Source organism: Salvelinus sp. IW2-2015, linkage group LG17, assembly GCF_002910315.2.
Source record: "Salvelinus sp. IW2-2015 linkage group LG17, ASM291031v2, whole genome shotgun sequence".
Taxonomy (NCBI): Eukaryota; Metazoa; Chordata; class Actinopteri; order Salmoniformes; family Salmonidae; genus Salvelinus; species Salvelinus sp. IW2-2015.
In genome coordinates, this window is record NC_036857.1 from 8,484,569 (window position 1) to 8,510,623 (window position 26,055).

At 43.4% G+C, this 26,055-nt stretch overlaps 1 protein-coding gene across 3 annotated transcripts in view; it reads left to right on the plus strand.

Moving 5' to 3' along the window:
• The window catches only part of LOC111976573 (transmembrane and coiled-coil domains protein 1), a 96,654-nt gene that overhangs the window by 46,871 nt on the left and 23,728 nt on the right, over positions 1–26,055 (plus strand). Inside the window, exon 1 of one of the 3 annotated variants that reach the window (XM_024005510.2) lies at positions 16,297–17,287. The exons of the other annotated variants lie outside the window; for them this stretch is intronic. Within the exon in view, the coding sequence (XP_023861278.1) occupies positions 17,213–17,287 (75 nt within the window). The 5' untranslated portion in view covers positions 16,297–17,212. Of the gene's footprint in view, positions 1–16,296; positions 17,288–26,055 lie in introns of those variants that run through there. 3 annotated transcript variants of the gene reach the window in all.

Sequence of the window (26,055 nt, forward strand, 5' to 3'; positions counted from 1 at the left end):
CTGGATTTTTTTTTCTCATTTTGTCTGTCATAGTTGAAGTGTACCTATGATGACAATTACAGGCCTCTCATCTTTTTAAATGGGAGAACTTGCACAATTGGTGGCTGACTAAATACTTTTTTGCCCCACTGTACATATTGCCAAAGCTTACTTTGGATATTTACAATATTAAAATAATAAGAATCAAAATTGTCAACGGGACAACAGTAACAACAATAACCAAGGGTCAAAATAACCATGCATTGAACAATAACAATAAGCATACAGTAGAGGACATGTGCATGTTGATTGGTCTGTCAGACACTGTCCCTCAGATTTTTTTTTATGGCGTAGAATGCCCTGCGTGCTTTCTCTCTCAGCTCATTCACTGCATCATTAAGGTGTCCAGTTGAGCTTATTTTTAAACCTAAGTAATTGTAGTGTGTGCAGTAGTCTATATATTTTGTACCAATTGAGAACTTTGGTCTAATTCCCTGAGATCTGGAACTTCTCTGGAAAATCATTATGTTAGTCATTACTTTTTGGGGTTTACTGCCAGGGCCCAGGTCTGGCAGTACGGCTCTAGCAAGTCCAGGCTCTGCTGTAGGCCATGTGCTGTGGGTGACAGCAGGCATCAGCCATCTGCGAAGAGTAGGCATTTAACCTCTGAATTGTGGAGACTAACACTAGGGGCTGAGGATTTTTCTAGAATAGTGGCCAATTCGTTGATGTAAATATTGAAGCCTACCCTGGTGGGCTCAGATTGCAACCCTGGTGAAGGCCTTGCCCCTGGTTAAAGAATTATGTTCTTTTCCTTCCAATTTTAATGCCGCACGTATTGATATAATTATGTCATATGTTTTACCCCCTCCACCACTTTCAATAACTTTGTAGAACAGTCCTGTATGCCAAATAGAATCAAATGCTTTTTGGAAGTCAATAAAGCAAGCATATATTTTGGTATTATTTTGGTGGACATGTTTATCAGAGTTTGTATGATGTAAATATGATCAGTCGTGCGATGTTTTGGTATAAATCCAATTTGGCTTTTACTCAAGACATTGTGCTTATTAAGGAAGTTTAGAACTCTTACATATATAATACTACAGAAAACCTTCCCCAGGTTACTGTTCACACAAATGCCTATGTAATTGTTAGGGTTAAATTTGTCTCCATTCTTAAAGATTGAGGTTATGAGTCCTTGATTCCATATGTCAGCGAAATAACCTACACTCAGGATCAAATTAAACAGTTTTAATACAGCCAATTGAAATTTTGCACTCGTGAGTTTGAGCATCTCATTTGGGATGCCATCAGGACCGCATGCTTTTTTAAATTTGAGAGCCTGAAGTGTCTTATAGAGCTCCTGGTCAGTAATTGGGGAGTCCAATGGATTTTGATTGTCCTTTATAGCTTTTTCTAATCCATTGTCATGAATTTGGCATTATTCTCCCTTAGTGTCAATTAGAACGGTGTTGTATCGCTAATTCCTCTTGTTTAGATTTTTTTTTTTTTTTYCAATTTTGCCAGAAGTTGTTTGTGTTTATGGACTCCTCAATTTGTGTTAGCTGCTTTTTTGATTCTGAGTGTACGTTTATAGAGTTTTAAAGTCTCACAGTAATGAAGGCGTAATTCTCCATTATTTGGGTCTCTGTGCTTTTGGTTGGATAGTGTTCTATGTTTTTTCCTTATAATTTTACAATCTGCATCAAACCAGTTGTCATCTGTGGTCTTTTTTGTTTTGTTTTTTATCAATTTCAGTTGTGCTTCTTTTGCTGTTTGCCTGAATATACAGTTGAAGTCGGAAGTTTAAATATACCTTAGCCAAATACATTTAAACTCAGTTTTTCACAATTCTTGACATTTAATCCTAGTAAAAATGTCCTATCTTAGGTCAGTTAGGATCACCACTTTATTTTAAGAATGTGAAATGTCAGAATAATAGTAGAGAGAATGATTGATTTCAGCTTTTATTTCAGCTTTTTATATATATACAGTTGAAGTCAGAAGTTTACATGCACTTAGGTTGGAGTCATTAAAACTCGTTTTTCAACCACTCCACATATTTCTTGTTAACAAACTATAGTTTTGGCAAGTCGGTTAGGACATCTACTTTGTGCATGACACAAGTAATTTTTCCAACAATTGTTTACAGACAGATTATTTCACTTATAATTCACTGTATCACAATTCCAGTGGGTCAGAAGTTTACATACATTAAGTTGACCGTGCCTTTAAACAGCTTGGAAATTTCCCGAAAATGATGTCATGGCCTTAGAAGCTTCTGATAGGCTAATTGACATAATTTGAGTCAATTGGAGGTGTACCTGTGGATGTATTTCAAGGCCTACCTTCAAACTCAGTGCCTCTTTGCTTGACATTATGGGAAAATCAAAAGAAATCAGCCAAGACCTCAGAAAAAGAGTTGTAGACCTCCACAAGTCTTGTTCATCCTTGGGAGCAATTTCCAAATGCCTGAAGGTACCACGTTCATCTGTACAAACAATAGTACGCAATAATAAACACCAATGGACCACGCAGCTGTCATACCGCTCAGGAAGGAGACACATTCTGTCTCCATACTTTGGTGCGAAAAGTGCAAATCAATCCCAGAACAACAGCAAAGGACCTTGTGAAGATGCTGAAGAAAACAGGTACAAAAGTATCTATATCCACAGTTAAACAAGTCCTATATCGACATAACCTGAAAGGCTGCTCAGCAAGGAAGAAGCCATTGCTCCAAAATCGCCATAAAAAAGCCAGACTACGGTTTGCAACTGCACATGGAGACAAAGATCGTACTTTTTGGAGAAATGTCCTCTGGTCTGATGAAACAAAAATAGAACTGTTTGGCCATAATGACCATCGTTATGTTTGTAGGAAAAAGGGGGAGGCTTGCAAGCCGAAGAACACCATTCCAGCCGTGAAGCACAGGGGTGGCAGCATCCTGTTGTGGGGGTGCTTTGCTGCAGGAGGGACTGGTACACTTCACAAAATAGATGGCATCATGAGGGAAAAAGTATGTGGATATATTGAAGCAACATCTCAACTGCTCATCTGTGTGAATGTGCCTTAGGCATGCTGCAAGGAGGCATGAGGACTGCAGATGTGAACAGGGCAATAAATGACAATGTCTGTGCTGTGAGACGCCTAAGACAGCGCGACAGGATGGACAGCTGATCGTCCTCACAGTGGCAGACCACATGTAACAAGACCTGCACAGGATCGGTACATCTGAACATAACACCTGTAGGACAGGTACAGGATGGCAACATCAACTGTCCGAGTTACACCAGGAACGTACAATCAGTGCTCAGACTGTCCGCAATAGGCTGAGAGAGGCTGGACTGAGAGCTTGTAGGCCTGTTGTAAGGCAGGTCCTCACCAGACATCACCGGCAAAATGTCGCCTATGGCCCAAACCCACCGTCGCTGGACCAGATAGGACTGTCAAAAAGTGCTCTTCACTGGTGAGTCACGGTTTTGTCTCACATGGGGTGATGGTCGGATTCGCGTTTATTGTCGAAGGAATGAGCGTCACACTGAGGCCTGTACTCTGGAGCGGAATCGATTTGGAGGTGGAGGGTCCGTCCTGGTCTGGGACAGTGTCACAGCATCATCGACTGAGCTTGTTGTCATTGCAGGCAATCCCAACACTGTGCGTTACAGGGAAGACATCCTCCTCCCTCATGTGGTACACTTCCTGCAGGCTCATCCTGACATGACCCTCCAGCATGACAATGCCACCAGCCATACTGCTCGTTCTGTGCGTGATTTCCTGCAAGACAGGAATGTCAGTGTTCTGCCATGGCCAGCGAAGAGCCCGGATTTCAAACCCATTGAGCACGTCTGGGACCTGTTGGATCGGAGGGTGAGAACAGTTCCCGGACATTCCCCCCAGAATGTCCAGGAACTTGCAGGTGCCTTGGTGGAAGAGTGAGGTAACATCTCACAGCAAGTACTGGCAAATCTGGTGCAGTCCATGAGGAGGAGATGCACAGCAGTACTTAATGTAGCTGGTGGCCACACCAGATACTGACTGTTACTTTAGATTTTGACCCCCCCCCCCCTTTGTTCAAGTGCTCTTTATTAAATTTCTGTTAGTCACATGTCTGTGGAACTTGTTCAGTTTACGTCTCAGTTGAATCTTGTTTTGTTCATACAAAAATGTTAAGTTTGCTGAAAATAAATGTAGTTGACAGTGAGAGGACGTTTCTTTTTTTGCTGAGTTTATTTGCAATGGTGGTCATGTCAGTGTGCCGCTGCTAAATGCATATAGGGGAAACACTGTGTGTGTGTGTCCTCTCTGTGAAGTGTTGCCCCAGCCTGTTTAATCAGGCTGCTGAATAGTCAGCAGTAATTACCCATATAGGCCAACGCCCTAACCATGGCATCCTACATTAGTATGCAGACACCACAGTGTGAACAGATTACACACATGCAAATACTGTACACACACTGTTACCATGCAAATGTACATGCACCACACTGTGAATATGCAAATGATGAACAACCCCCATGAGATGAATGGAGGGGTGGAATAAAGGAGGGATGAGGGGACAGATAGAAGGTAAATAAAAGGAGAGGTGGAGTACATCAGAGTAGTGATCGGATAGAGTGAGGGAGTGCTGGAGAAGATTAGAAGCATGGAGGGATACGAGCAGCAGATTTGAGAGAGGTGGAATGGAGGGAGGGAGTGGTGGAGAAGTAGAGTTGATATGTGAGAGGAGTGGTAGGGAAGGAGTAGCAACGGGAGAGGGCGGAGGGAGTGGTGGAGAAGTAGAGTTGATATGTGAGAGGAGTGGAGGGAGGAGTAGAAGGGAGAGGGGAGGGAGTGGTGGAGAAGTAGAGTTTGATATGTGAGAGGAGTAGGAAGGGAGGAGTAGAAGGGAGAGGGGAGGGAGTGGTTGAGAAGTAGAGTTGAATATGTGAGAGGAGTAAGATGGAGGGAGAGGGGAGGGAGTGGTGGAGAAGTAAGAGGTTGATATGTGAGAGGAGTGGGAGGGAGGAGTAGAGGGAGAGGGGGGAGTGGTGGAGTGTTATAATAGCAGTGTAAGGAAGAGGGGAGATGGGGAGGGAGGGATGGAGAGATGGGGGAGGGAGGGATGGAGAGATGGGGGAGGGAGGGATGGAGACTCAAGCATGTTTGACCCTTTATTCCCTGGTTTATAAAATTTCTAATCTGGGTAGGGTGGCTGTGGCTGCACTCTGCCGTTCTCACTGCTAATATATATACACACACATATATATACAGTGGCAAGAAAAAGTATGTGAACCCTTTTGAAATACCTGGATTTCTGCATAAATTGGTCATAAAATTTGATCTGATCTTCATCTAGGTCACAACAATAGACAAACAGTCTGCTTAAACTAATAACACACAAACAATTATACGTTTTCATTTATTGAACACACCGTGTGAACAATCACAGTGCATGGTGAGAAAAGCATGTGAACCCTTGGATTTAATAACTGGTTGACCCTCCTATGGCAGCAATAACCTCAAGCAAATGTTTTCTGTAGTTGAGGATCAGACCTGCACAACGGTCAGGAGGAATTTTGGACCATTCCTCTTTACAAAACTGTTTCAGTTCAGCAAGATTCTTGGGATGTCTGGTGTGAACTGCTCTCTTGAGGTCATGCCACAGCATCTCAATCGGGTTGAGGTCAGGACTCTGACTGGGCCACTCCAGAAGGMGTATTTTCTTCTGTTGAAGCCATTCTGATGTTGATTTACTTCTGTGTTTTAGGTCGTTGTCCATTTGCATCACCCAACTTCTGTTGAGCTTCAATTGGCGGACAGATAGCCTAACATTCTCCTGCAAAATGTCTTGGTAAACTTGTGAATTCATTTTTCTGTCGATGATAGCAAGCTGTCCAGGCCCTGAGGCAGCAATGCAGTCCCAAACCATGAAGCTCCCTCCACCATACTTTACAGTTGGAATGAGGTTTTGATGTTGGTGTGCTGTGCCTGTTTTTCTCCACACAGTGTTATGTTCCTTCCAAACAACTTTAATCTGTCCACAGAATATTTTGCCAGTAGCGATGTGGAACATCCAGGTGCACTTTAGCAAACTTCAGACGTGCAGCAATGTTTTTTTTTGGACAGCAGTGGCTTCTTCCGTGGTGTCCTCCCATGAACACCATTCTTGTTTAGTGTTTTATGTACAGTAGACTCGTCAGAGATGTTAGCATGTTCCAGAGATGTCTGTAAGTCTTTAGCTGACACTAGGATTCTTCTTAACCTCATTGAGCATTCTGCACTGTGCTGTGCTCTTGCAGTCATCTTTACAGGACGGCCACTCCTAGGGAAAGTAGCAACAGTGCTAAACTTTCTCCATTTACAGACAATTTGTCTTACCGTGGACTGATGAACATCAAGACTTTTAGAGATACTTTTGTAACCCTTTTCAGCTTTATCCAAGTCAACATTTCTTAATCTTGGGTCTTACATTTACATTACATTTAAGTCATTTAGCAGACGCTCTTATCCAGAGCGACTTACAAATTGGAAAGKTCATACATATTCATCCTGGTCCCCCCGTGGGGAATGAACCCACAACCCTGGCGTTGCAAGYGCCATGCTCTACCAACTGAGCCACACGGGACCACACGGGTCTTCTGAGATCTCTTTTGTTCAAGGCATGGTTCACATCAGGCAATGCTTCTTGTGAATAGCAAACTCACATTTTGTGAGTGTTTTTTATAGGGCAAGGCAGCTCTAACCAACATCTCCAATCTCGTCTCATTGATTGGACATTGATTGGACTAATTAGCTTTTGAAGAAGTCATTAACCGAGGAGTTCGCATACTTTTCCCAACCTAAACTGTGAATGTTTAAATTATGTATTCAATATAGACAAGACAAATATATTAATTTGTGTGTTATTAGTTTAAGCAGACTGTGTTTGTCTGTTTTTGTGACTTTGATGAAGATCAGATCAAATTTGATGACCAATTTATGCAGAAATCTAGGTAATTCCAAATGGTTCACATACTTTTTCTTGCCACTATATATACATATATATATAGTACCAGCTTCCCTGCTCCTGAAGTAGAGCATGTCAAGTACATTGGTCAAAAACACTACAGTGTGTCTGTGTGTGTGTTTGCCTGCGTTTGTGTGTGTATGTGCGCGTGCATGTGTACGTCCTTTGTGAGGTTGTTTTGGGGTCCACAGCTGGTCCTTCCTCTTTGGTCATTGGCATTGAGAATTGCCACATCTCTGCTCTCTGGGGAGGATGTGAGGATGTCCTGGTCAACCTTTCCCCCACATGTTTGCTCACTGGCAAATACCCCCGGCATATAACAGCACTTAAGATGTTATTGGTAGACTCTGTCTCTGTGTCAAACATCATATGACTGTCATTGGTCCACTCGGTCTTTGTGTCAAAGAGCACTTGACTGTCATTGGTCCACTTCACTGTATCTGTGTTAAGGTTGGCAAGACAATGAAAATACCCTCCTTACTCCAATTGAAGGTTAATTTGACCATAATTAGTTAAATCATACTGTATGTTTGTGAGCATACTGTGATTGGTACTCCTTCCCTCACAGACAGTGTGCAGGCTGCAGACTATAATAACATTCTTAGATAGAGAGTGAGTGTTGGTGTGTTCTGTCTTTTGCTGCCACTCCCTGTGAGCGTAAGTGTGTGTGTATGAGAGACTGTGTAAGAGGAAATGGAGAGTGTGTGTTCTGTTTCTCCCTGCCACTCCCTGAGTGTATATGAGTGTGTGTTCTGTTTCTCCCTGCAACTCCCTGAGTGTATATGAGTGTGTGNAGTGTGTGTTCTGTTTCTCCCTGCCACTCCCTGAGTGTATATGAGTGTGTGTTCTGTTTCTCCCTGCCACTCCCTGAGTGTATATGAGTGTGTGTGTATTTGATGAATAATAGATTAGGATATAGATTGCTGAGCTCAGCTCTGCAGCTCTGGTCCACTGACCCAGTTAACACACAGGAGAGCACACACACATACACACACACAGTAACCATCGTCTGACCTGTCATGCACTGCCTTGTCCGCCAGTCCACCTATCAGATTCCAGCCTACCATGTTCTCACACACATCCTCCTATCAGAGAGCGTCATTTTAGTCTCTAAGGCCCCTCCTTATCCTAGCCCCAATACCCTTCAGGATGGGCATATATGAAGGGACCGAATAGGTGTAAGTAATATTGAAGATCAATCTCCTCTTTCTTCAATCTTGCAAGTACAGTATATGCACTTAGTCTGGCCCACAACGATCCTATTAAATGTATTGTTCTAATGTAATTCTATGGCCTCGCCCAGTATGCTAGCCTTGGTTCCAATTGCTATTGCCGTCAATCATCCATCCCCGTCTTACCATTCCTGTCCTTTCATCTCTTGTCTTTTCCTCTCACCTTACCCACTCACACGTGTGTCTTTATGTAATGTCTCAATACAGTTATGTAAAGGGATTTAGATGTGTGTTAGATCTGACACAGGTGGAACAATAATGGAAGAATGTAATAAAGAAAGAGGAATGTTGACAGGAAATAGCTTTGGTCAGGGACACAGACCTGGCTACTCAGACCAAAGGCATTCTAGAATGGGCTCTAAGGCAGATGGTCCCAGAGGGTCTGTATACGTGTGTGTCAGGAGAGATGGAACTGAAAACAGTCTTTCCCAGAGATGGTATGCATTGCTGTTGGAATAGCACCACCTAGTGGTCACCAATGCATCCCTCAACTCCCTCTCTGTCTCTACATTTTTTATTTAACCTTTATTTAAGTAGGCAAGTCAGTTAAGAACAAATTCTTATTTACAATGATAGCCTAGGAACAGTGGGTTAACTGCCTTGTTCAGGGGCAGAACGACAGATTTTTACCTTGTCAGCTCGGGGATTCAATCTAGCTCGGGGATTCGATCTTCTCCCCTTCTGTCTCTTCTTCTCTCTCAATCCCATTCCCTTCTCCCTCTGTCTATTCTTCTCTCTCTATCCCCTCCCCTCTCCGCTTCTGTCTATTCTCTCTCCCTCTCTGACTCCCTCCCCTCCCCTTCTCCCCTCTGGTCTTATTCTTCTCTCTCTATTCCCCCCCTCTCTCCCCCTCTGTCTCTTCCTTCTCTCTCTACCCTCCCCTTCTCCCGTCTCTCTCTCTTCCATTTCTCTCTCTACCCCTCCCCGTTCACCCCATTTCTGTCTTCTTATTCTCTCTCTACCCCTCGCCCTTCACCCCATTCTTGTCCTTTATTCTCTCTCTACCCTCCCCTTCCCCATTTCTGTTCGTCTTATTCTCTCTCACCCCTCCCCTGTCCACCCCATTCGTCTCCTTATCTCTCTTATACCCCTACCCCTTCCCTGTTCACCCCGATTCTGGTCTCTTATTCTCTCTCTACCCCTCCCCTTCCCCCCATTCTGTCTCTTTATTCTCTCTCTACCCCTCCCCTAATCCCTCACCCCCTTTCTGTCTCTTTTCTTTCTCTCTCTACCCCTCCCTTCACCCATTTCTGTCTCCTTTTCTCTTCCTCTTTTTTTCCCCCACCCCTCCCTTCTTCACCTCCATTCTGTCTCTTCATTCTCTCCGTCTACCCCTCCCCTTCCACCCATCTGTCTCTTCTTCTCTCTCTACCCCTCCCCCTCCCTCTTCACCCCATCTGGTCTCTTTTCTCGTCTCTTACCCCCTCTTCTCTTCACCCCATTCTTGTCTCTTTCTTCTCCTCTACCCCCTTCCACCTTCTCCCCCTCTGTCTTTCTCTCTTTTTTTTTTCTCTCTCACGCACACACTTTTTTTTTCATGACCTATGAAGTAAACCAAAACCCAGCTTTATGCACTGGTACCCAAAATGACCCAGCTGCTACAGTACACACCAGTCAGTCCTCCTGACCTACCATTTGGGAAGCCCTGTGCTAGATTTCTACACTTACATTACCTCTCCAATGGTAGCCTGCAGTACTGTACAGTATCATCTAGAGGGCGCTCTAGACTCACTCTGCACCCTGTCTCAAGTGTCCTGGCTTAGCTGGTGGCCCAGTTCACACTGTAACTGGTTGCACTGGTCAGAACTGGACTGGCTGAATCCTCCCTCCAAACCCTCCCTACAGCTCACCTACCAGGGCTAATGAAGAGGGGCCAGCTGGGTCAAGATTGGAGCACAAGTCGGCCATCAGGACCAGGAGAGAGGTGTTTGGGGGACTGATCAAACCGTGTAGGGACTAAAGGTTTTTACAGATTGTCCTAGTCTCTGTGTCTTCCTGCCCATGAATAGGCTGGCAGGGTGTTGCGGCCAACACACTTCCCCTGCTATACACTGTATTGTACATGGCCAGCAAGGCATTATGGGATAGCGACCCCTCTGTATCTGTGTTGCATAATCAGGATGAGACGGGTTTAAACAGGTGTAAACGGGTGTAAACAGGACCGGGTCAGGTAAATACTGACCATAACCACGAGACACACACACACATTTGTTTTACTATCCTTTGATTCCCTTTCAAAATCCTATATTCCCTAACCCTATATAAACCTAACACTAACTTTAACCCCAAACCTAACTCCTCAATCTCAAATTCTAACCTTAACACTAAACCTAACTCCTCAATCTCAAATTCTAACCCTAATTCTAACCCTAACACTAAACCTAACTCCTAAGCTTAAAATAACCTGTATCCTTGTGGGGACTGGCGAAATGTCTCCACTTGTCCGAATTTTCCTTGTCTTACCATCCTTTTGAAGACAAAAACACACACACACGTATGAGCATGCATAACCACACACTCAACAGGACACCTTAGCTCATACACATGAGCTGTATGTACAGGACTACTGACATATACCCATACTATAGGAAACACACAAAATCACCCCCTTGCGACCGCCACTGTAATCTGTGACAAGATGTGTCTCTTCAGCACACCGTAGGTAAACCTGTATGAAATTCCCTATTGGTGAGTTGAGTCAGGGTCACTATGTTCTAATCTACCACACCCAACTGCACCGAGGCACAGTGGCTAGGCCCAAAACCATTGCTAGATACAATCTGTGCTCTACTATGTTCACATGTTCATACCAGCTGCTCAGAGCCTCCTTTATGGATCCAGTTTTTCATAGTGGGCATTGAAAACGTATTATTCACTTCAGAAGGTCGCGCCTATTCAATTCCATATCACCCGCCAGAGAATGGGACTGAGCAGTAAGCCTGTGTTTTCTTGTTGGTGGTGTTTCTCTGGTCTTGCTGTTTGGGTCGACCATTAGAACCATGGCTGCCCCTCGTCCTTCAGTCATAAAGCCTCTATTAATAATCTGCCCAGTGGTTTATGTAACTCCTAGCCAGCCCATTGATGGGAGATGAGGGGCTGGGGAGCCTGTTCTCAATGGGGAGGATATTGTTTAGATGGCCCTGAGATTGGGTCTCCTCTCCTAGGGGCTTGAGGACCAAACAAAGCTTTCACTCTTCTCCCTTTATGTAACCTCCAACACACACACACCCATCCCAACAACTTATAACCTATCCACATGGTGGGGGGTTTATGGATCTCAGTCTACCTCTCACTCTTTTTTCTGATTGTTCTCCCTTTCCCTCACTCTCCCTCTCTTTCTCCCTATCCTTCTCTTTCGTAGTTGTCCTCTATCCCCTCCCTCCCTCCCTATCTCTATTTATTTTACATGTTCTTAATTGTTCATGTTCTTTCTGCACTTCTTTCTTTCTCCCTTCCTTCTTCTCAGTCCAGGGTCTGTAACTGTTCTGTCTGTGTTGTCCCTGGGTTTCTCTTTCTGGCATGTTCCACCCTGGCAGCTGTTCAGGACTTGCTTCTCTCTTTGGAATCAGAATGAGGAAGATGATCATTGTAGGTTGTGGTTGTGTTTCCTGGCTGAGGGCAGTCCTCTGGATTTCACATGCCCCAGAGCCTTCTATTCTGGAAAACATAACCTTGTACTCTGGAATCCAGAGCCTCTGCTAAATGCTGGAAGCATCCTCTGTGTCATGACACTGTGGTGATATTATAGCCTGTGACAAATACATTTGGCTTCCTTTTCCAAATGAATGAAATCCAAATGAGTATCCAACCTAAATCAGTCAGATGATTTCATGTTTTGCTCTGGTCTATTCAAATATTATTCTAGCTCAGCTTGTCTTAACACATACATTTTCATTCACTATGTGTGTGTGTCCAAATGGGTCAATGTTGTGGCTGCTGGATAAATATCCCAAAAGCCCATTAAATGAGACAGGGCTAAGGCTTATGGGAACAATGGCTAGCTATAGAATTAGGTTTTGTTTCTCCCTGGCCTGACAAACACACACACCTACAACCTGTCGACAAAACAGTCCATTAAACACAGTTCTGTGTTTAGGGGGTAATTCTACTGTAGCAGAATGATGCTGACTCAGATTTAACACTTTAACATGTATGCAAACAAAAACCAATGATTGCTAAGTTAAACCATACAACACTATGCACAAGGACGAATTTTAACAATTTACGCTGAAAGTTTACAAAGACACATTTACTTGAGAACAAAAAATTTGGTAACAGAATGACGACACAAACAGTACAAACACAAAGTCATTCTGTTACCAAACTTTGCATCTGCACTGTTCTTCATGTGTTCCCTACCATCCCACTATAAGGCCCTATTGGTTTGTGGCAGTAAACTCTCTCTTTGTCAGCAGTATCTGTATCTCATTGTCCCAGTCCGGCTCCGGGTTGACGTTAACCAAATACACAGATCTAGGATCAGATTTCCCTCCCCCAATCTCAACCTTATCTGTTCAGGGGGAATTATATCTGATTCTGTGTCAATGGTTAGGGGAAACTTCACCCACTCCCATTCATGCAGCACCCGAGGGAGGTGTCCCATAGTGACTGCTTCAGGAGCACTGACGCTATACGCTTCACCGAGGTGACATAGCTACTCTGCCATTTATGGTAGTGCCACCAAGGAATGTCACTAAAGAATGTCCTGTCTTGTGGATTATCTTTTGAATGCCTTTGGCTTGTTTTACAGAATGACTAAATAATTCCTGAGTCACTCAAAAGACTTGGATATTCCCTGGGTTACATTGATAGCTGCTCAAGTAGCTTGGTCTCCTAAGAGACAGACCTGGGACTGCAACGGCACTCAATTCAGCGGTGGAGAATGTATGTGATGTCAGCTCTGAAAGCATCTGGAAACCAGTTAGGTCAGTCCCCACAAGGATATTAAAAACAAGAAAAAGTATGCCTTGTGGGGACATTTCCCACATCCCTATGAGGACAAAGGCTATTTTAAGCTTGGGGGTTAGGTTTAGGGTTAGTGTTAGAATTAGAATTAAGGTTAGGGTAAGGGGTTAGGTTTAGGGTTAGTGTTAGAATTAGAATTAAGGTTAGGGTAAGGGGTTAGGTTTAGGGTTTGGGTTAAGGTTAGGGTTAGGGTTAGGGTAAGGGTAAGGGTTAGGTTTAGGGTTTGGGTTAGGGTTAGGGTTAGGGTTAGGGTTAGGTTTATGTTAGGTGTTAGGGAAATTAGGAATTTTTAATGGAAATACATTTTAGGTCCCCACGAGGATAGAAGAAAACATAAACTAGGTGTGTGTGTTGTGTGTGTGTGTGTTGTGTGTGTGGTGTGTGTGTGTGTGTGTGGTGTGTGTGTGTGTGTGTGTGTGTGTGTGTGTGTGTGTGTGTGTGTGGGGTGTGTGTGGGTGGTGTGTGGGTGGGTGGGTGGGTGGGTGGGTGGGTGCGTGTGTGTGTTTGCGGGCGTAAGTATGTGTTTATGTATGTTTAAGTAGGCCTTTTGTACCAGGCCAGCTCACCTTGTTTGACTGAGGAGATAACACCTGTTCTGTAATGATGTTGAACAGCACTTGGGCAATTCCACGGTAACGGAATTATGATTTCAGATTTTTCCCTTTCAAGTGTATTCCAACCAAAAACCATTGATTTCAAAGTTATAACAAACCATACAACTCTATGCACTTGAACTACTTTGAAAAATTTACACAGGACATTTCACAAAAACACATTTATGGGAAGAACTGTGCAGATACAAAGTTTGGTCCTCCTCAGTTTTTTATGCGACCACGTTTTACAAAAACTCCTAAATACCTGCTCAAAATTAAGATTCAAAGATGTCGGTAGAAAGAATGGGGTGTGACATGACACCTTGAGTTTAAAAAAATATATTTTGGTTATTGAACTACAGTATGTGAAGTGGATTTACATTCGGTAATGGAATTACGGTAACGGAATTACATCATGGATCCCTGATCTGTACTAAGCAGAAATGCATAATTATGAATATCATTCTGTTCATGGCGATTTATCCTAAATAGATACACAAAGGTAGAAATATGCAATATACTTATTTTGCATATTTGGGTATTATTCTACATACTGGCTATTACTGTAATGAGCTTCGCCCCAAACAAGACCACATTTGGTTGGTTTGGTCCAGAACAAATCTGAAACAATCATAGACATCTATGTTTCATAAGTTTGAACATCACAGTAAAGCACAGTAGAGTACAGTAGAGTAAGTAAGGTAAAGTAGATATGTTCAGTAGAGTATAATACAGTACATTATACTGTACTCTACTCTAATATGTCCTACTCCACTTTTCTGACTTTTCTTTACTCTACTTTTGTGACTGTTGTCACACCCTTGCTTTGACCACCAGATGACAGAAAGAGAAAGAAAACAGTTATGAGCTGAACATAACAGTATGCCAGTGGAACATTTCTTAAATTTACAGAAGACAAATAGTTTCTCCAAAACGAAGTATAAGTGTTGATATTAGTTGGCAGGGGTCTTCCACATTTATTGTGTTTTGATTTATTTCTAATACCTGTTAAGACTTTTTCTGGTAGATGTTTTATAAGACCCCTTTTCCATCTGTTTGACCAGAAATCAAAGCATTTGCTTATTCCACATTTTTAGGGTGGAAAATTGTTGAAAAAATGTATATGCCTTAATAAAAAAGTCAAACAAATAAACTCTTAGCTTTCATTTGACACCCAATTTGACATGCTCCTATAAACTTCACATGTTGGTGCTCATGGGTCCTTTTACATGGAAATGCACCACTTCAGAGGCTAGAATGAATGGTCGTCGTTGACAGTGGATAGCAGATAAAGAGAATATTGCTTTAGTTATGGGTAGTTTGACAATAGGCCTGTCTGTGTCTTTGGTAATAGTGCAGGGGGGTTGATTTATAAGCCTGCAGCAGCCATGTGCCCACTTTATTCATTACACAACAACACACACACACACACACACACACACACACACACCACACACACAACACACACACACACACACACACACACACACACACACCACACAACACACACACACACACACACACACACACACACACACACACACACACACACACACACACCACACTCCAGAACCCTCAGAATACTGAGGCCTACTCTTATGTAAGCTGCCTTTCCCCTAAACTCTAGCCTCTCTCTCTCTCTCTGGGTGTGGGTCTCTCCTTTCCCTCCCTTCCTCCCTCCCCACAGTCCCTCATTAAAGCCTTTTATTCATCCCCCTGCCCTCCCTTCTCCTTCTCTCTCCATCCTCCTCTCCCTCCCTCAATTCATTTCTGTACAGAGGCTCTTTGGCAGCCCCCCTCCTACTTTACCCCCCTACGTGCCCCGCTTCGCTTCTCCCCCTAATTGGTTGTGAGCAGTTGGTATACAAACAGACACACACACATACACTTCTGCATTACGGTCTTGTTGGTCATATGACTGTATAATCTGAAAAGGGGTTTATGGTGTAGCTGTTTTTCAGCTAAAACTGATTCTGTTTCCTCAGATAGAAAACCTAGTCAGCCTTAATCAAATGAACAACACTGGTTTTGTTTAGGACTGTGACATCATGTTTTCTACAGTATGTGGAATGTGGATGTGTGGTGAGTGACATCAGGCCCAGTGGCAGTAGCCAGTAGGAACAGAGATGAGATCATATGCTTCTGATGCAAGGCTAATTGGGATTTTAGGCAGATGATTCGCTAAGAGATGTGTTAAAATGAAAGCAGGGCATTCTGGCTGTGAGAGTTGATTGGCTGAGAGTTTAGTTTAATCAAAGCTCATTGGTCGTGGTATGCAGGCTATGTGAGGTAGTTGTTTTCAGTGTGCTTGCCGTCAGTGCTCATTGGCTGTGACATTGAAGCTGTGGAAGATAATTGGCTCAGGCTTGACAGTTTGTTTCTACCCTTATGAGATGTTTTCTCCATCAGATAGCCAACTGCGGAATTTCACTGGCCCATAAACTGTCAGAATAAAATACTTTCCCTCTTCCCCCTTCCCTGTTCGCTCGCTCCCCCTCTCGCTTCCCTCTCTCCCTCCCTCTTGTTCTTTCGCTCACACACACAGTGACAGCTCCTGGAGGGCTCTTTTCTCCTCCCTGCTCCCTCGATCCCCTCACATCCGTCCTCAGGGTCTGTCTTTCTCTCTTTTTCTCCCTCAGTAGATTTTACACCCTGTGGACTCTGTGAAAACTTAACCCTGCGTTCAAACTGCAGTCAACTCTTCCTTCGGTTAACCCTACGTTCAATCTTCTGTCAGTCCTTCCTTCAGTTAACCCTGCGTTCAAACTGCAGTCAACTTTATTCAGTTCAACTGTCACTTCTTGTCATTCCGAGCCTTCATCAGGACCACCCGACGCTGCGAGAAGTACTTGTTCTTCCAGGAGCGCTGTGCCCTTTGGTGTTGTGTCCGCTGAAGCATGTGTGTGTGTGCTCCATGGGCTTGGCGTTAGCTGGACTTCTCTCCTCTCTGTAGGGTGTGTGATCAGTGAAGCATGGATTCAGCAGAGCTGCTGCTCTATCAGTCTCTCAGGCTGCCAGCAGGACAGGCTGATAGCAGGACAGGCTGATAGCAGGGTCTCCTAGGGCTGTGGACTCCGTGGTGACTGTGGTCTCTGGATTTCGGTCTCTGTCTGAAAGTGGGGTCTGGTGTTGGATGGGCTGGTTGAACAGTGGACTCTGCTTCTGAACAAGGCCCTGTGCTGGACAGTGGACTCTGCCTCAGTGGATCAGCCTTGATACATTCCTTTGGCTTCTACAGTGGTTATTCACAGACTTTGTCTAGTGGACCTTAGACCCTCTTTTTTTATTCCCTGTGTGAAGTGGACTTTGTTCCAAGAGGACCAGTCAGTGAGTCTGTCCAATGTGATGAGAACACCCTTGGCTCAGTACTCCTCCTCCTGGCTGTGGCCATCTCCTATGGGCCAGACTGATACCTCCCTTCCCTCTGAGGTGTCAATGAGGCTGTGTGAGGCTCCATGCACCCCCCCATCATGGAGGTCATCTTCAACCTGATAACTGCTGACCCCTCTCCACCTCCTTCCCCCACAACCGTGAGTCTCCATCTGTATACAGCGTGTGCCTGTGTGTGTGTTCATCTATGTTGGACCTCACAGCATGTGCACGTACATCTCTAAATGTTGTCGTTCATTATATATGCATGTGTTCACATCCATGTGGGTATCCCTCCAAATACAGCGTCTATGAGTGTTAATGTGTCTACAATGTGTCAAAATGTTCTTGCATTACATGAACCAGTACATACCCATGTTGAAATCCTAACAGCGCATTTGATTTAAAAGCTGTGAGTTGCGGTAAGAGACCAGAGGCCTGTACTGAGAGGCTTTGAGAGGACGTCATGGGGACTGAAAGCCTGTGTTGTGATGCCTGGGCTGGGGAAAGCCATAACGTTTCAACAGGCTCCCAGTTTAGTTTAGTTTAGTCTTGTGTGTTTTTTTTCCTGTTGGAAGTGGACACAACAGGCTTTTCTCCCAGACCCTCTGAATTCCTCCACACAACAAAAGTTAGCTGCTGGCGAGCTTGGTGGGTGTGTGTGTGTAAATCACTGCATGCCCAGCGTCACACAGAGTTATGTAATTGTCCCTAGCTATTGAATGGACCTCATTGTTGTTCGATTGGAACCCCTTAAAGGCACAAAAAAAAACGATTTCCATTAAAAACTGGCCTTCCTAAATATCAGAGCTGCTTAATTTGGCAGGGCTGGGTGGGAACTGAGACCATCAGGAAAGAAGAGCAGAGAAGGAAAAAGGGAAGAAAAGAGCAAGGAGAGTATACATTTGGAAGAAGAGCAGAAGAGGGATGAAGAGAGGAGAAGGGAAGAGAGGAGGAGAGTCATGAAGACTGGGGGACTGGAGAACAGGAGAGGAGAGGAGAGGAGAGGCATTGGGAACTTGTGTTGATGAGTTTGGCTTGCACTGCTCTAGAGAGGGTAATTCCAGATCCTTAGCCCAATACAGTGTCTCCCAGTCTGCCAACTCATAGTGAGCTATGCAGTAAGATCTCCCTAGTCCTAGAATAGCCCTACACTGTAAGGTCTGCTGTGTACATTCTACTGCTAAATCATTTATTAAGATCATTTTGACATGGAACTCACATGCTCTGATGTTCTAGCTAGGCTTAATTCAGGTGTCCTGAGGTCTTGGCACACTCACACACTCACTCTCACACACACACATCAGTCTTGTCACTAATCAGTCCTATCAGATCTGTGATCTCTCTGAGTCAAGAGTAGACCCACATTCACAGAACATGGACAAACTTTCCTTACCCTGTGAAGGTTTCATTGAATCTTATCAATTTTTGAGAAAGAAAGCCGATATGACAGAGGTTTAGTGAATACTGTTCTTGTGAATCCTTTGTGTCTCTGTAACTCTTTTGGGCTGTTTACCAGAACAGTTAGGAGGACGGAGTTTATTTGTTGTGTAGTGGTTGGTGTCATGACTGAGTGATCAAGTTTCAGCTGGATTAATCATACTGTAATTAAAGATGGGTTTCTATGGCAACCCATAGGATTATGTTCATTTCCCAGGGTTATCAGATGCAAACATGTTGAATGAAGAAGTGCCAGAATTTCTCATTAGCACACACGAACATATGGACATAAAAACGGCCAAATATGGGAAGCAAGGCTAAAGAACGTGGAAATGTAATGCGAGGTAAAGACCACCTCTCAGTATAAAAGACCACAGGCCTCATTTATCAACCGTGCGTAGGCTCAAATCTGTGCTGAAACTATTTCCACGCGGATTTATCAATATGAATGTTTGCTTGAGAGTGTGCGTAAATTTACTGAAATCCATTACTTTGCGAAGGCACAGTGCCAAGTGGTGGGAAAGGGAACTGCTTGTCAAACGTACCCTAGTGAATGGGGAAAATATATGTTGAAATTGTAATAATAATTACAATAATATATATATTTTTTAAGTGATTTCATTATATTTCCATTTTGATTTCATGCAACATATCTTGGCAGGTTATATCATTTAATTTGACCACTTCCGTGCATTTGTTACAATAATAATCCATATAAAGTGCAGTAATTTGTTAAATTAGAGGCACTTGTGAAAGTGAAACSATTGAAATGCTATAAAAGACTGAGATAATGGGAAATCAAATGAGATGAGGTGGCTGATCTTGCTCTGTTGAAATATTTGGCATTTAACAGAGATGGTTGATCTTGCTCTGTTTTGGCAATTCACAGAGAGCCCGTTTTTAGAGACAGGTGGGACTTTTTTTTGCAGAAGGTACAGATTGGCTCATCAGATATCGTTTCCAAAACCAATCTTATAGGATTTTTTTGCGAGGATTTAAGACCTACTTTAGAAAGGCACATGTCATTCCGGTGCACATCCAAGTGCTATCAACCATCAGGTTTTTAGCAAAGGGCACTTTGATCGGCATCTCACAGCCCTCGATAAGCCAATGTTTTGGATGCAATCATCAGCAAAATGAACAGTTACATACAATTTCCATACACCATCGCACAACAGGTTGAAGTCTAGTTTTTTTTGCCATTCATGGGTTCCCAAATACAAATGGAGCAATGATAGGTTATGTGATGCGCAAAAGACACTGCTGAATGTGGTGGTCAGGTGGAAGGCACGACTCGTTCATCCTGCAGAACACCAATGATGGCCTATAGGCCTACACTCTTAGAAAAAAGGAGCTATCTAGAACCTTAAAGGGTTATTTGGCTGTCCCCATAGGATAACCATTTGAAGAACATTATTTGGTTCCAAGTAGAACACTTTAGGTTCCATGTAGAATCCTTTTTGGTTCCATGCAGAACCCTTTCCACAGAGGGTTCTACCTGGAACTAAAAAGAGTTCTACATGGAGCCAAAAAAAGGTTACATGGAGCCAAAAAAAAGCTGAATAAACCTTTTTGAAGAGTGTACAGGAGGGAGTTGTTGAGGATGGATGGCTTATTGGTGAGTGTTGCCTACTCATTTGAGGTATATTTACCATTGCTAAAGCAACTTGAATTCTTCTAATGGTCCTCTCTTTGTAGCTATGTTTGATTTTTACTGGTCAAGCCACAACTGAGCGAGCCAAATAAAACCTTTTGGTTGTATTCAATCTCTGACACTAGCACCTCTATTTAAGTCTCTGAAAAGGTTTTTTTCTTGGCTTTTTTTGGTTGCACCATTGTATTTCATGGTATGGTGTTGTATATTCCCACAGGCTTTAAAGGGATGATTTTGACCATATATGGTTAATTAGAGGTGTTTTGGAATTAAAATTGTCAGGTTTTGGCCAAGACTGTTCGGGTTTTGGTCACTAGATGTCCCCATTGCACCTTTTTTGTACCTTTTGTTTTTCTTGCTCTAATTATTGTTTGCACCTGTAGGTCATTCCCTTGTTAGTATTTAAACCCTGTGTGTTCCTTTGTTCCTTGCTCAGTGTTTGTAAGTTAGCACCCAGCCCCAGCCCAAGCCTTGTTTTATTCAGAGATTTCTCTTGTTGGATTTTCCAGAGGTTCTCTGGTTTAGTTCTTGTGTATTATTTGAGTAGTCTTTTGAGGTTTGTTTTTCCCTGCTGTTTTTTACCACTTTGTGAAGTTTCTTTTGTATTTTGGAGGATTTCCATTTTGTGCCTTTTGGCTTTATTTTTGGACATTGTGGATTTAGTTTCTTTGCCTGAAGATTTTGTTCTTTATTAAACCACTATCGCTAGTACTGCTGTGTCTGCCTCATCTTCTGGGTTCTGACGATTATTAGTGACTGTTTCTCGCTCCGGGTCCTGACAAAAATAGTCAAGGTTGTGGACAAGAACTGAGGCTGAGAACAATTGTTATTTATCAATGGTTATCTCCTACTGGTGTGCGTATGATGCTTGTAGGATTGTTTAATAAATCACACTTTTTCATTGTGTACTAACGTTCTAAATTCCATTTGTAAGTAGTATTTTAGAATATGCAATATTGATAAATGAGGCCCCAGATGAGTAAATATCTGACATGGGGTGGATCTGGAGATGGACTCTCACGTTGGCATCTCTCTGTTGGCTGGGCTCCCCGCTTGTGCCATCAAACCCTTGGAACTTATCCAGAACGCCGCAGGCTGCCTGGTGTTCAACCTTCTTCAAGACCCTGGTGCTTGGCTACAGAGCAGCAAGGGGAACTGCCCCTCCCTACCGTTAGGCTATGCTCAAACACTACATCCCAACCCGGATACTCTGTTCTGCCACCTCTGGTTTCTTGGCCGCCCCACCCCTATGGGAGGTCAGCTTCCACTTCGCCTAGTCAAAGGTGTGATATGTGGTTGTCCCACCTAGTTATCTTTAGATGGAATGCACTAATTGTAAGTCACTCTGGATAAGAGCGTCTGCTAAGTGACTAAGATGTAAATGACCCAGAAGCCATTAGGGGTCTTTCCTGGTGTCCATCAGGCAGGTCAACCAGATACTAGTGAGATTAGTGTTCATCTGTGGGGCGGGGGTCCACCCAAACCTTCCCCCAGCCTCCCTAACAGGGTGTGCCTGTTTGTCCAGGGACTGGTTGGTTGTGTAACAGCTACTGATCCAGGCAAAGCCGGTTAGCACCCTAAGAAACCAAGACTGGTTTACCAAGATCCACCACAGGCCTGGGAAATGGCATAATCCTACACACACACACACACACACACACACACACACACACACACACACACACACACACACACACACACACACACACACACTTACAGCACTAATGTTTATAAAACACACACCGCACGCGGTAGGACCACATACCGGTCAGGACCGTCTCTTACAGTAAGTGGTTCACTGGTGGGGTCATCCTCCTGTTATATAAGTAGTCCTGTCATCTTTCCTCTGCCCTCTCTCACCTCTCCTCTCATCACCACTTACTCTTCTCCTCTCTTTATTCCCCTTCTCAAACCTCCCCTATTACACTTATATACACAAAGACACCTTCCTATCAACATTTCTGATTCCGATCTGTGATGTGGTGGGTTCTGGGAGATTGAATTTAAGCATGTTTAGTTGAAGTCTAGATGTGTAGAGAAAGTGATTCAGGTGTAGATCTTGCATAATCATGTGAATGTGAAATCCTTGTTAAGATATGGATATGAAGTTGGGTTTTCTTCTGTTATGTTTAGCACTGGGTCATGAGGCTTGAATAAATATCAGTTATGAAATTGTACTGCATATATATATTTAGAATAAACAGTATTACAGCATGACTTTGGCCAACTTTACACCTGGGCTTAAACTGTTTGGAATGTCAACATTGTTGACCTAGAATGAAGCCTAGTCTCTCTCTCTCTCTCTCCTCTCTATTTAGCAGTCAGGTCATTGAGTGTGCGTGTGGGTTAGAATAATTAACAGAGTTTTACCTTAGTTACTGTACAATGTTTCATTTCCACTGAGAGCCTGGGGGAATCCTGTGTTCTCTCCTTGGGTTTCCCTCACAATCGCACATGCAGCGAAGGTACAATGATCTTCTGGGGTCACCTTACTGTATGCTCTGATAAGTGTGATACATGCACTAAACTTGAGCCTGCAGATGGCCGGAGACATTACACACTCTTAGAAAAAAGGTGCTTTCAAGAACCTTAAAGGGTTCTTTGGCTGTCCCCATAAGTGAACCCTTTGAAAACCCTTTTTGTTTGCAGGTACAACCCTTTTGGGTTCCATGTAGAACCCCTTTTACAGAGGGTTCTACATGGAACCAAACAGGGTTCTATCTGGAACCCAAAAGGGTTCTTCTATGGGGACAGCGGAAGAACCCTTTTGGAACCCTTTTTTCTAAGCGTACAGATAATGCACGTGAAATGGGGAACTGCAATTCACTTCGATTTTTGCACTTACCCACTTACTGGTATGTGCACTGATAAGGAATCGACTTATGGCTGACGAGTTAGTTAGGCCAGGGGTACAGGGAATAAATAGGTCCAATGTATGACACACATACTCTATATCACACCATATCATGTACAGTATATCATATTGGAACCTATGATGCAGTCAGGGATAAAATTTGCACTATAATCTGAACTGTATGTGCTGTGTGCATGTGTACTGTATACAGACAGAGATATACTCCGTCTAGGTGTAAACAGTAAGGTGTGCTCGTCACAGTTGTATTGAGTTTGGAGTGAGTATATTTTCTCAGTGGCCAAGTACATCTATCTAGCTCTCTCTTTCTCTTTTTCACTCTCTTTCTCTCTCTCCCTTCCTTCCGCTCTCTGAGGAGATGTTGGCTCAGACTCGGATCATATCTAAATGACTGAACTTCACACTCCAGATTAGTTTCATAACCTTTTACCCCTAGCTTCTGTGGATCAGATGGAACACTGTCACCATGGTAATGTGTTCTGAGTTGGTGTGGATCTCTAGGGCATTTGGAGGAATCTGCTTTTATAAAGCCCTTATTAGAGTCTGTCCTCCCTTCTAGCTCATAAATTGTTTATCAAGATAAAATGTAGGTCATACTCCGATAGAGGAGATGCGCATTATGGAATAATGACAGATTATCATGCTCCTCTTGCTGGTGTGTGTGTGTGTGTGTGTGTGTGTGTGTGTGTGTGTGTGTGTGTGTGTGTGTGTGTGTGAGAGAGAGAGAGCCCCGTGCGTTCTTGCATCTGTACCACCTTTATAGTTTTGCTTAGTGTGCATTTTTGGCCAGGTTTATGGGAGTGGATGGATTACTCCTGTGCCAGTCTGTGAGTGTCTCTGAGCTCCTCCTTATCACAGGGAAGCTTGTATCGCTGCGTTGCTTTGCAGGGAACTCTAGGTTCACTGTGGTCAGGTGACTCAACCATTGCTTGGCCTCGCTCCTTTATATATCTCAGAGTTAGCGGCCAGATAGTTATTTTAGAGGGCCGTTTCCAAGGCCACAATTAACCCGTGTCATCATGTCTTTGATCTCACTTCTGCAGTTAAAGCCATGTAGCTTAGTCTTACCAATGATGACGCTTATTTAAAAAGTGTCATCCTTTTTATAATAAGGCTGTAACGTAACAAAATGTGGAAAAAGTCAAGGGGTCTGAAAACTTTACGAATGCACTTTAATTGGACACATTATTGGATCTGGATGTATAGGCCTATGGATTCTCACTTTAGGCATATGGTTGAAATGCGAGATTTTCTCATTCTCTGATTCATTTCCTTGTCAGTCGGCAGCACATCTTGTTAATTGGGACTTTTCACTTTAGTTGTCATCATAATAATAGGCTTGTTCTCTTATTGGGCCATTAAAGAGATTCTCTGGTAATTTTGTGTACTTTTTAGCCAGTATTTCTGAAAGTAGCACTCAAGGGCCAAAAGTGGTCCCCGAAAATGACGTACTACGTCACATATGTGCAGATATGTGCACCACGTCATTGCTCTCTCTGTGTCTCTCTTGCCGCGTTCAAAACAACTGGGAACACGAAACTGGGAACGAGGACATTTCCGACTTCTGACTTCAGTGTGTTCAAAACAACTGGCAACTCGGGGAAAAAACAAGCTCAGACTGGGAAAAAATCGATTTGAATGGTCAATCCAACTCAGAATTCCAACTTGGGAACTCGAGCCTCTTTCTAGAGCTCTGACTTTCCAACCTGAAGATCACGTATGTCATGATTTGATATTTGTCTGAGTTCCCAGATGTTTTGAATGCGGCATCTCTCTGCTGTGTCCACTGAGCCCTTTCTGCCCGCCATGCAACCTCATTGGATAATGCTGGGCAGGCCTTTTGCTAGCTGTCACTCGAATGCGAGGGCCTGAAGCTCATTGGCTAGAATTCAAATTAGGTAGGGTGCTGGCCTATGTGGGAGAAAATGTAGGGGAAATGTCTCAGCAGAGCTTCAAGAAAAGAGTGGCTTTCAAACTAGGGATTTCGTGGCTAATTGAGGTAAAACAGTAATTCTGCTCATAGATTATTCATGTAGGCTACGAACTACAAATTGACACATCCAGTCCAAAGCAGGAGGTTTCAAAGTTGTCATTGTATGATTAGGATTTCACAGTTTATATACAGTTGAAGTCGGAAGTTTACATACACTTAGGTTGGAGTCATTAAAACTTGTTTTTAAACCACTCCACAAATTTCTTGTTAACAAACTATTGTTTTAGCAAGTCGGTTAGGACATCTACTTTGTGCATGACACAAGTAATTTTTCCAACAATTGTTTACAGACAGATTATTTAACTTATAATTCACTGTATCACAATTCCAGTGGGTCAGAAGTTTACATACACTAAGTTGACTGTGCCTTTAAACAGCCTAGAAAATAACAGAAAATGATGTCATGGCTTTAGACGCTTCTGATCGGCTGTGTACCTGTGGATGTATTTCAAGGCCTACCTTCAAACTCAGTGCCTCTTTCCTTGACATCATGGGAAAATCAAAAGAAATCAGCCAATATCTCAGAAAACAAATTATGTGTGTGTGTGTGTGTGTGTTGTGTGTGTGGTGTGTGTGTGTGTGTGTGTGTGTGTGTGGGAGAGGAGAGCCCGTGCGTTCTTGCATCTGTACCACCTTTATAGTTTTGCTTAGTGTGCATTTGGCCAGGTTTATGGGAGGGGGTACTCCTGTGCCAGTCTGTGAGTGTCTCTGAGCTCCTCTTATCACAGGGAAGCTTGTATCGCTGCGTTGCTTTGCAGGGACTCAGGTTCACTGTGGTCAGGTGACTCAGCCATTCTTGGCCTCCTCCTTTATATATCTCAGAGTTCGGCCAGACTAGTATTTTAGAGGGCCGTTTCCAGCCACAATTAACCCGTGTCATCATGTCTTTGATCTCACTTCTGCAGTTAAGATATGTAGCTAGTCTTATCATTGATGCGCACATAGTAGCCTATTGTAATGGGGGGGAGGG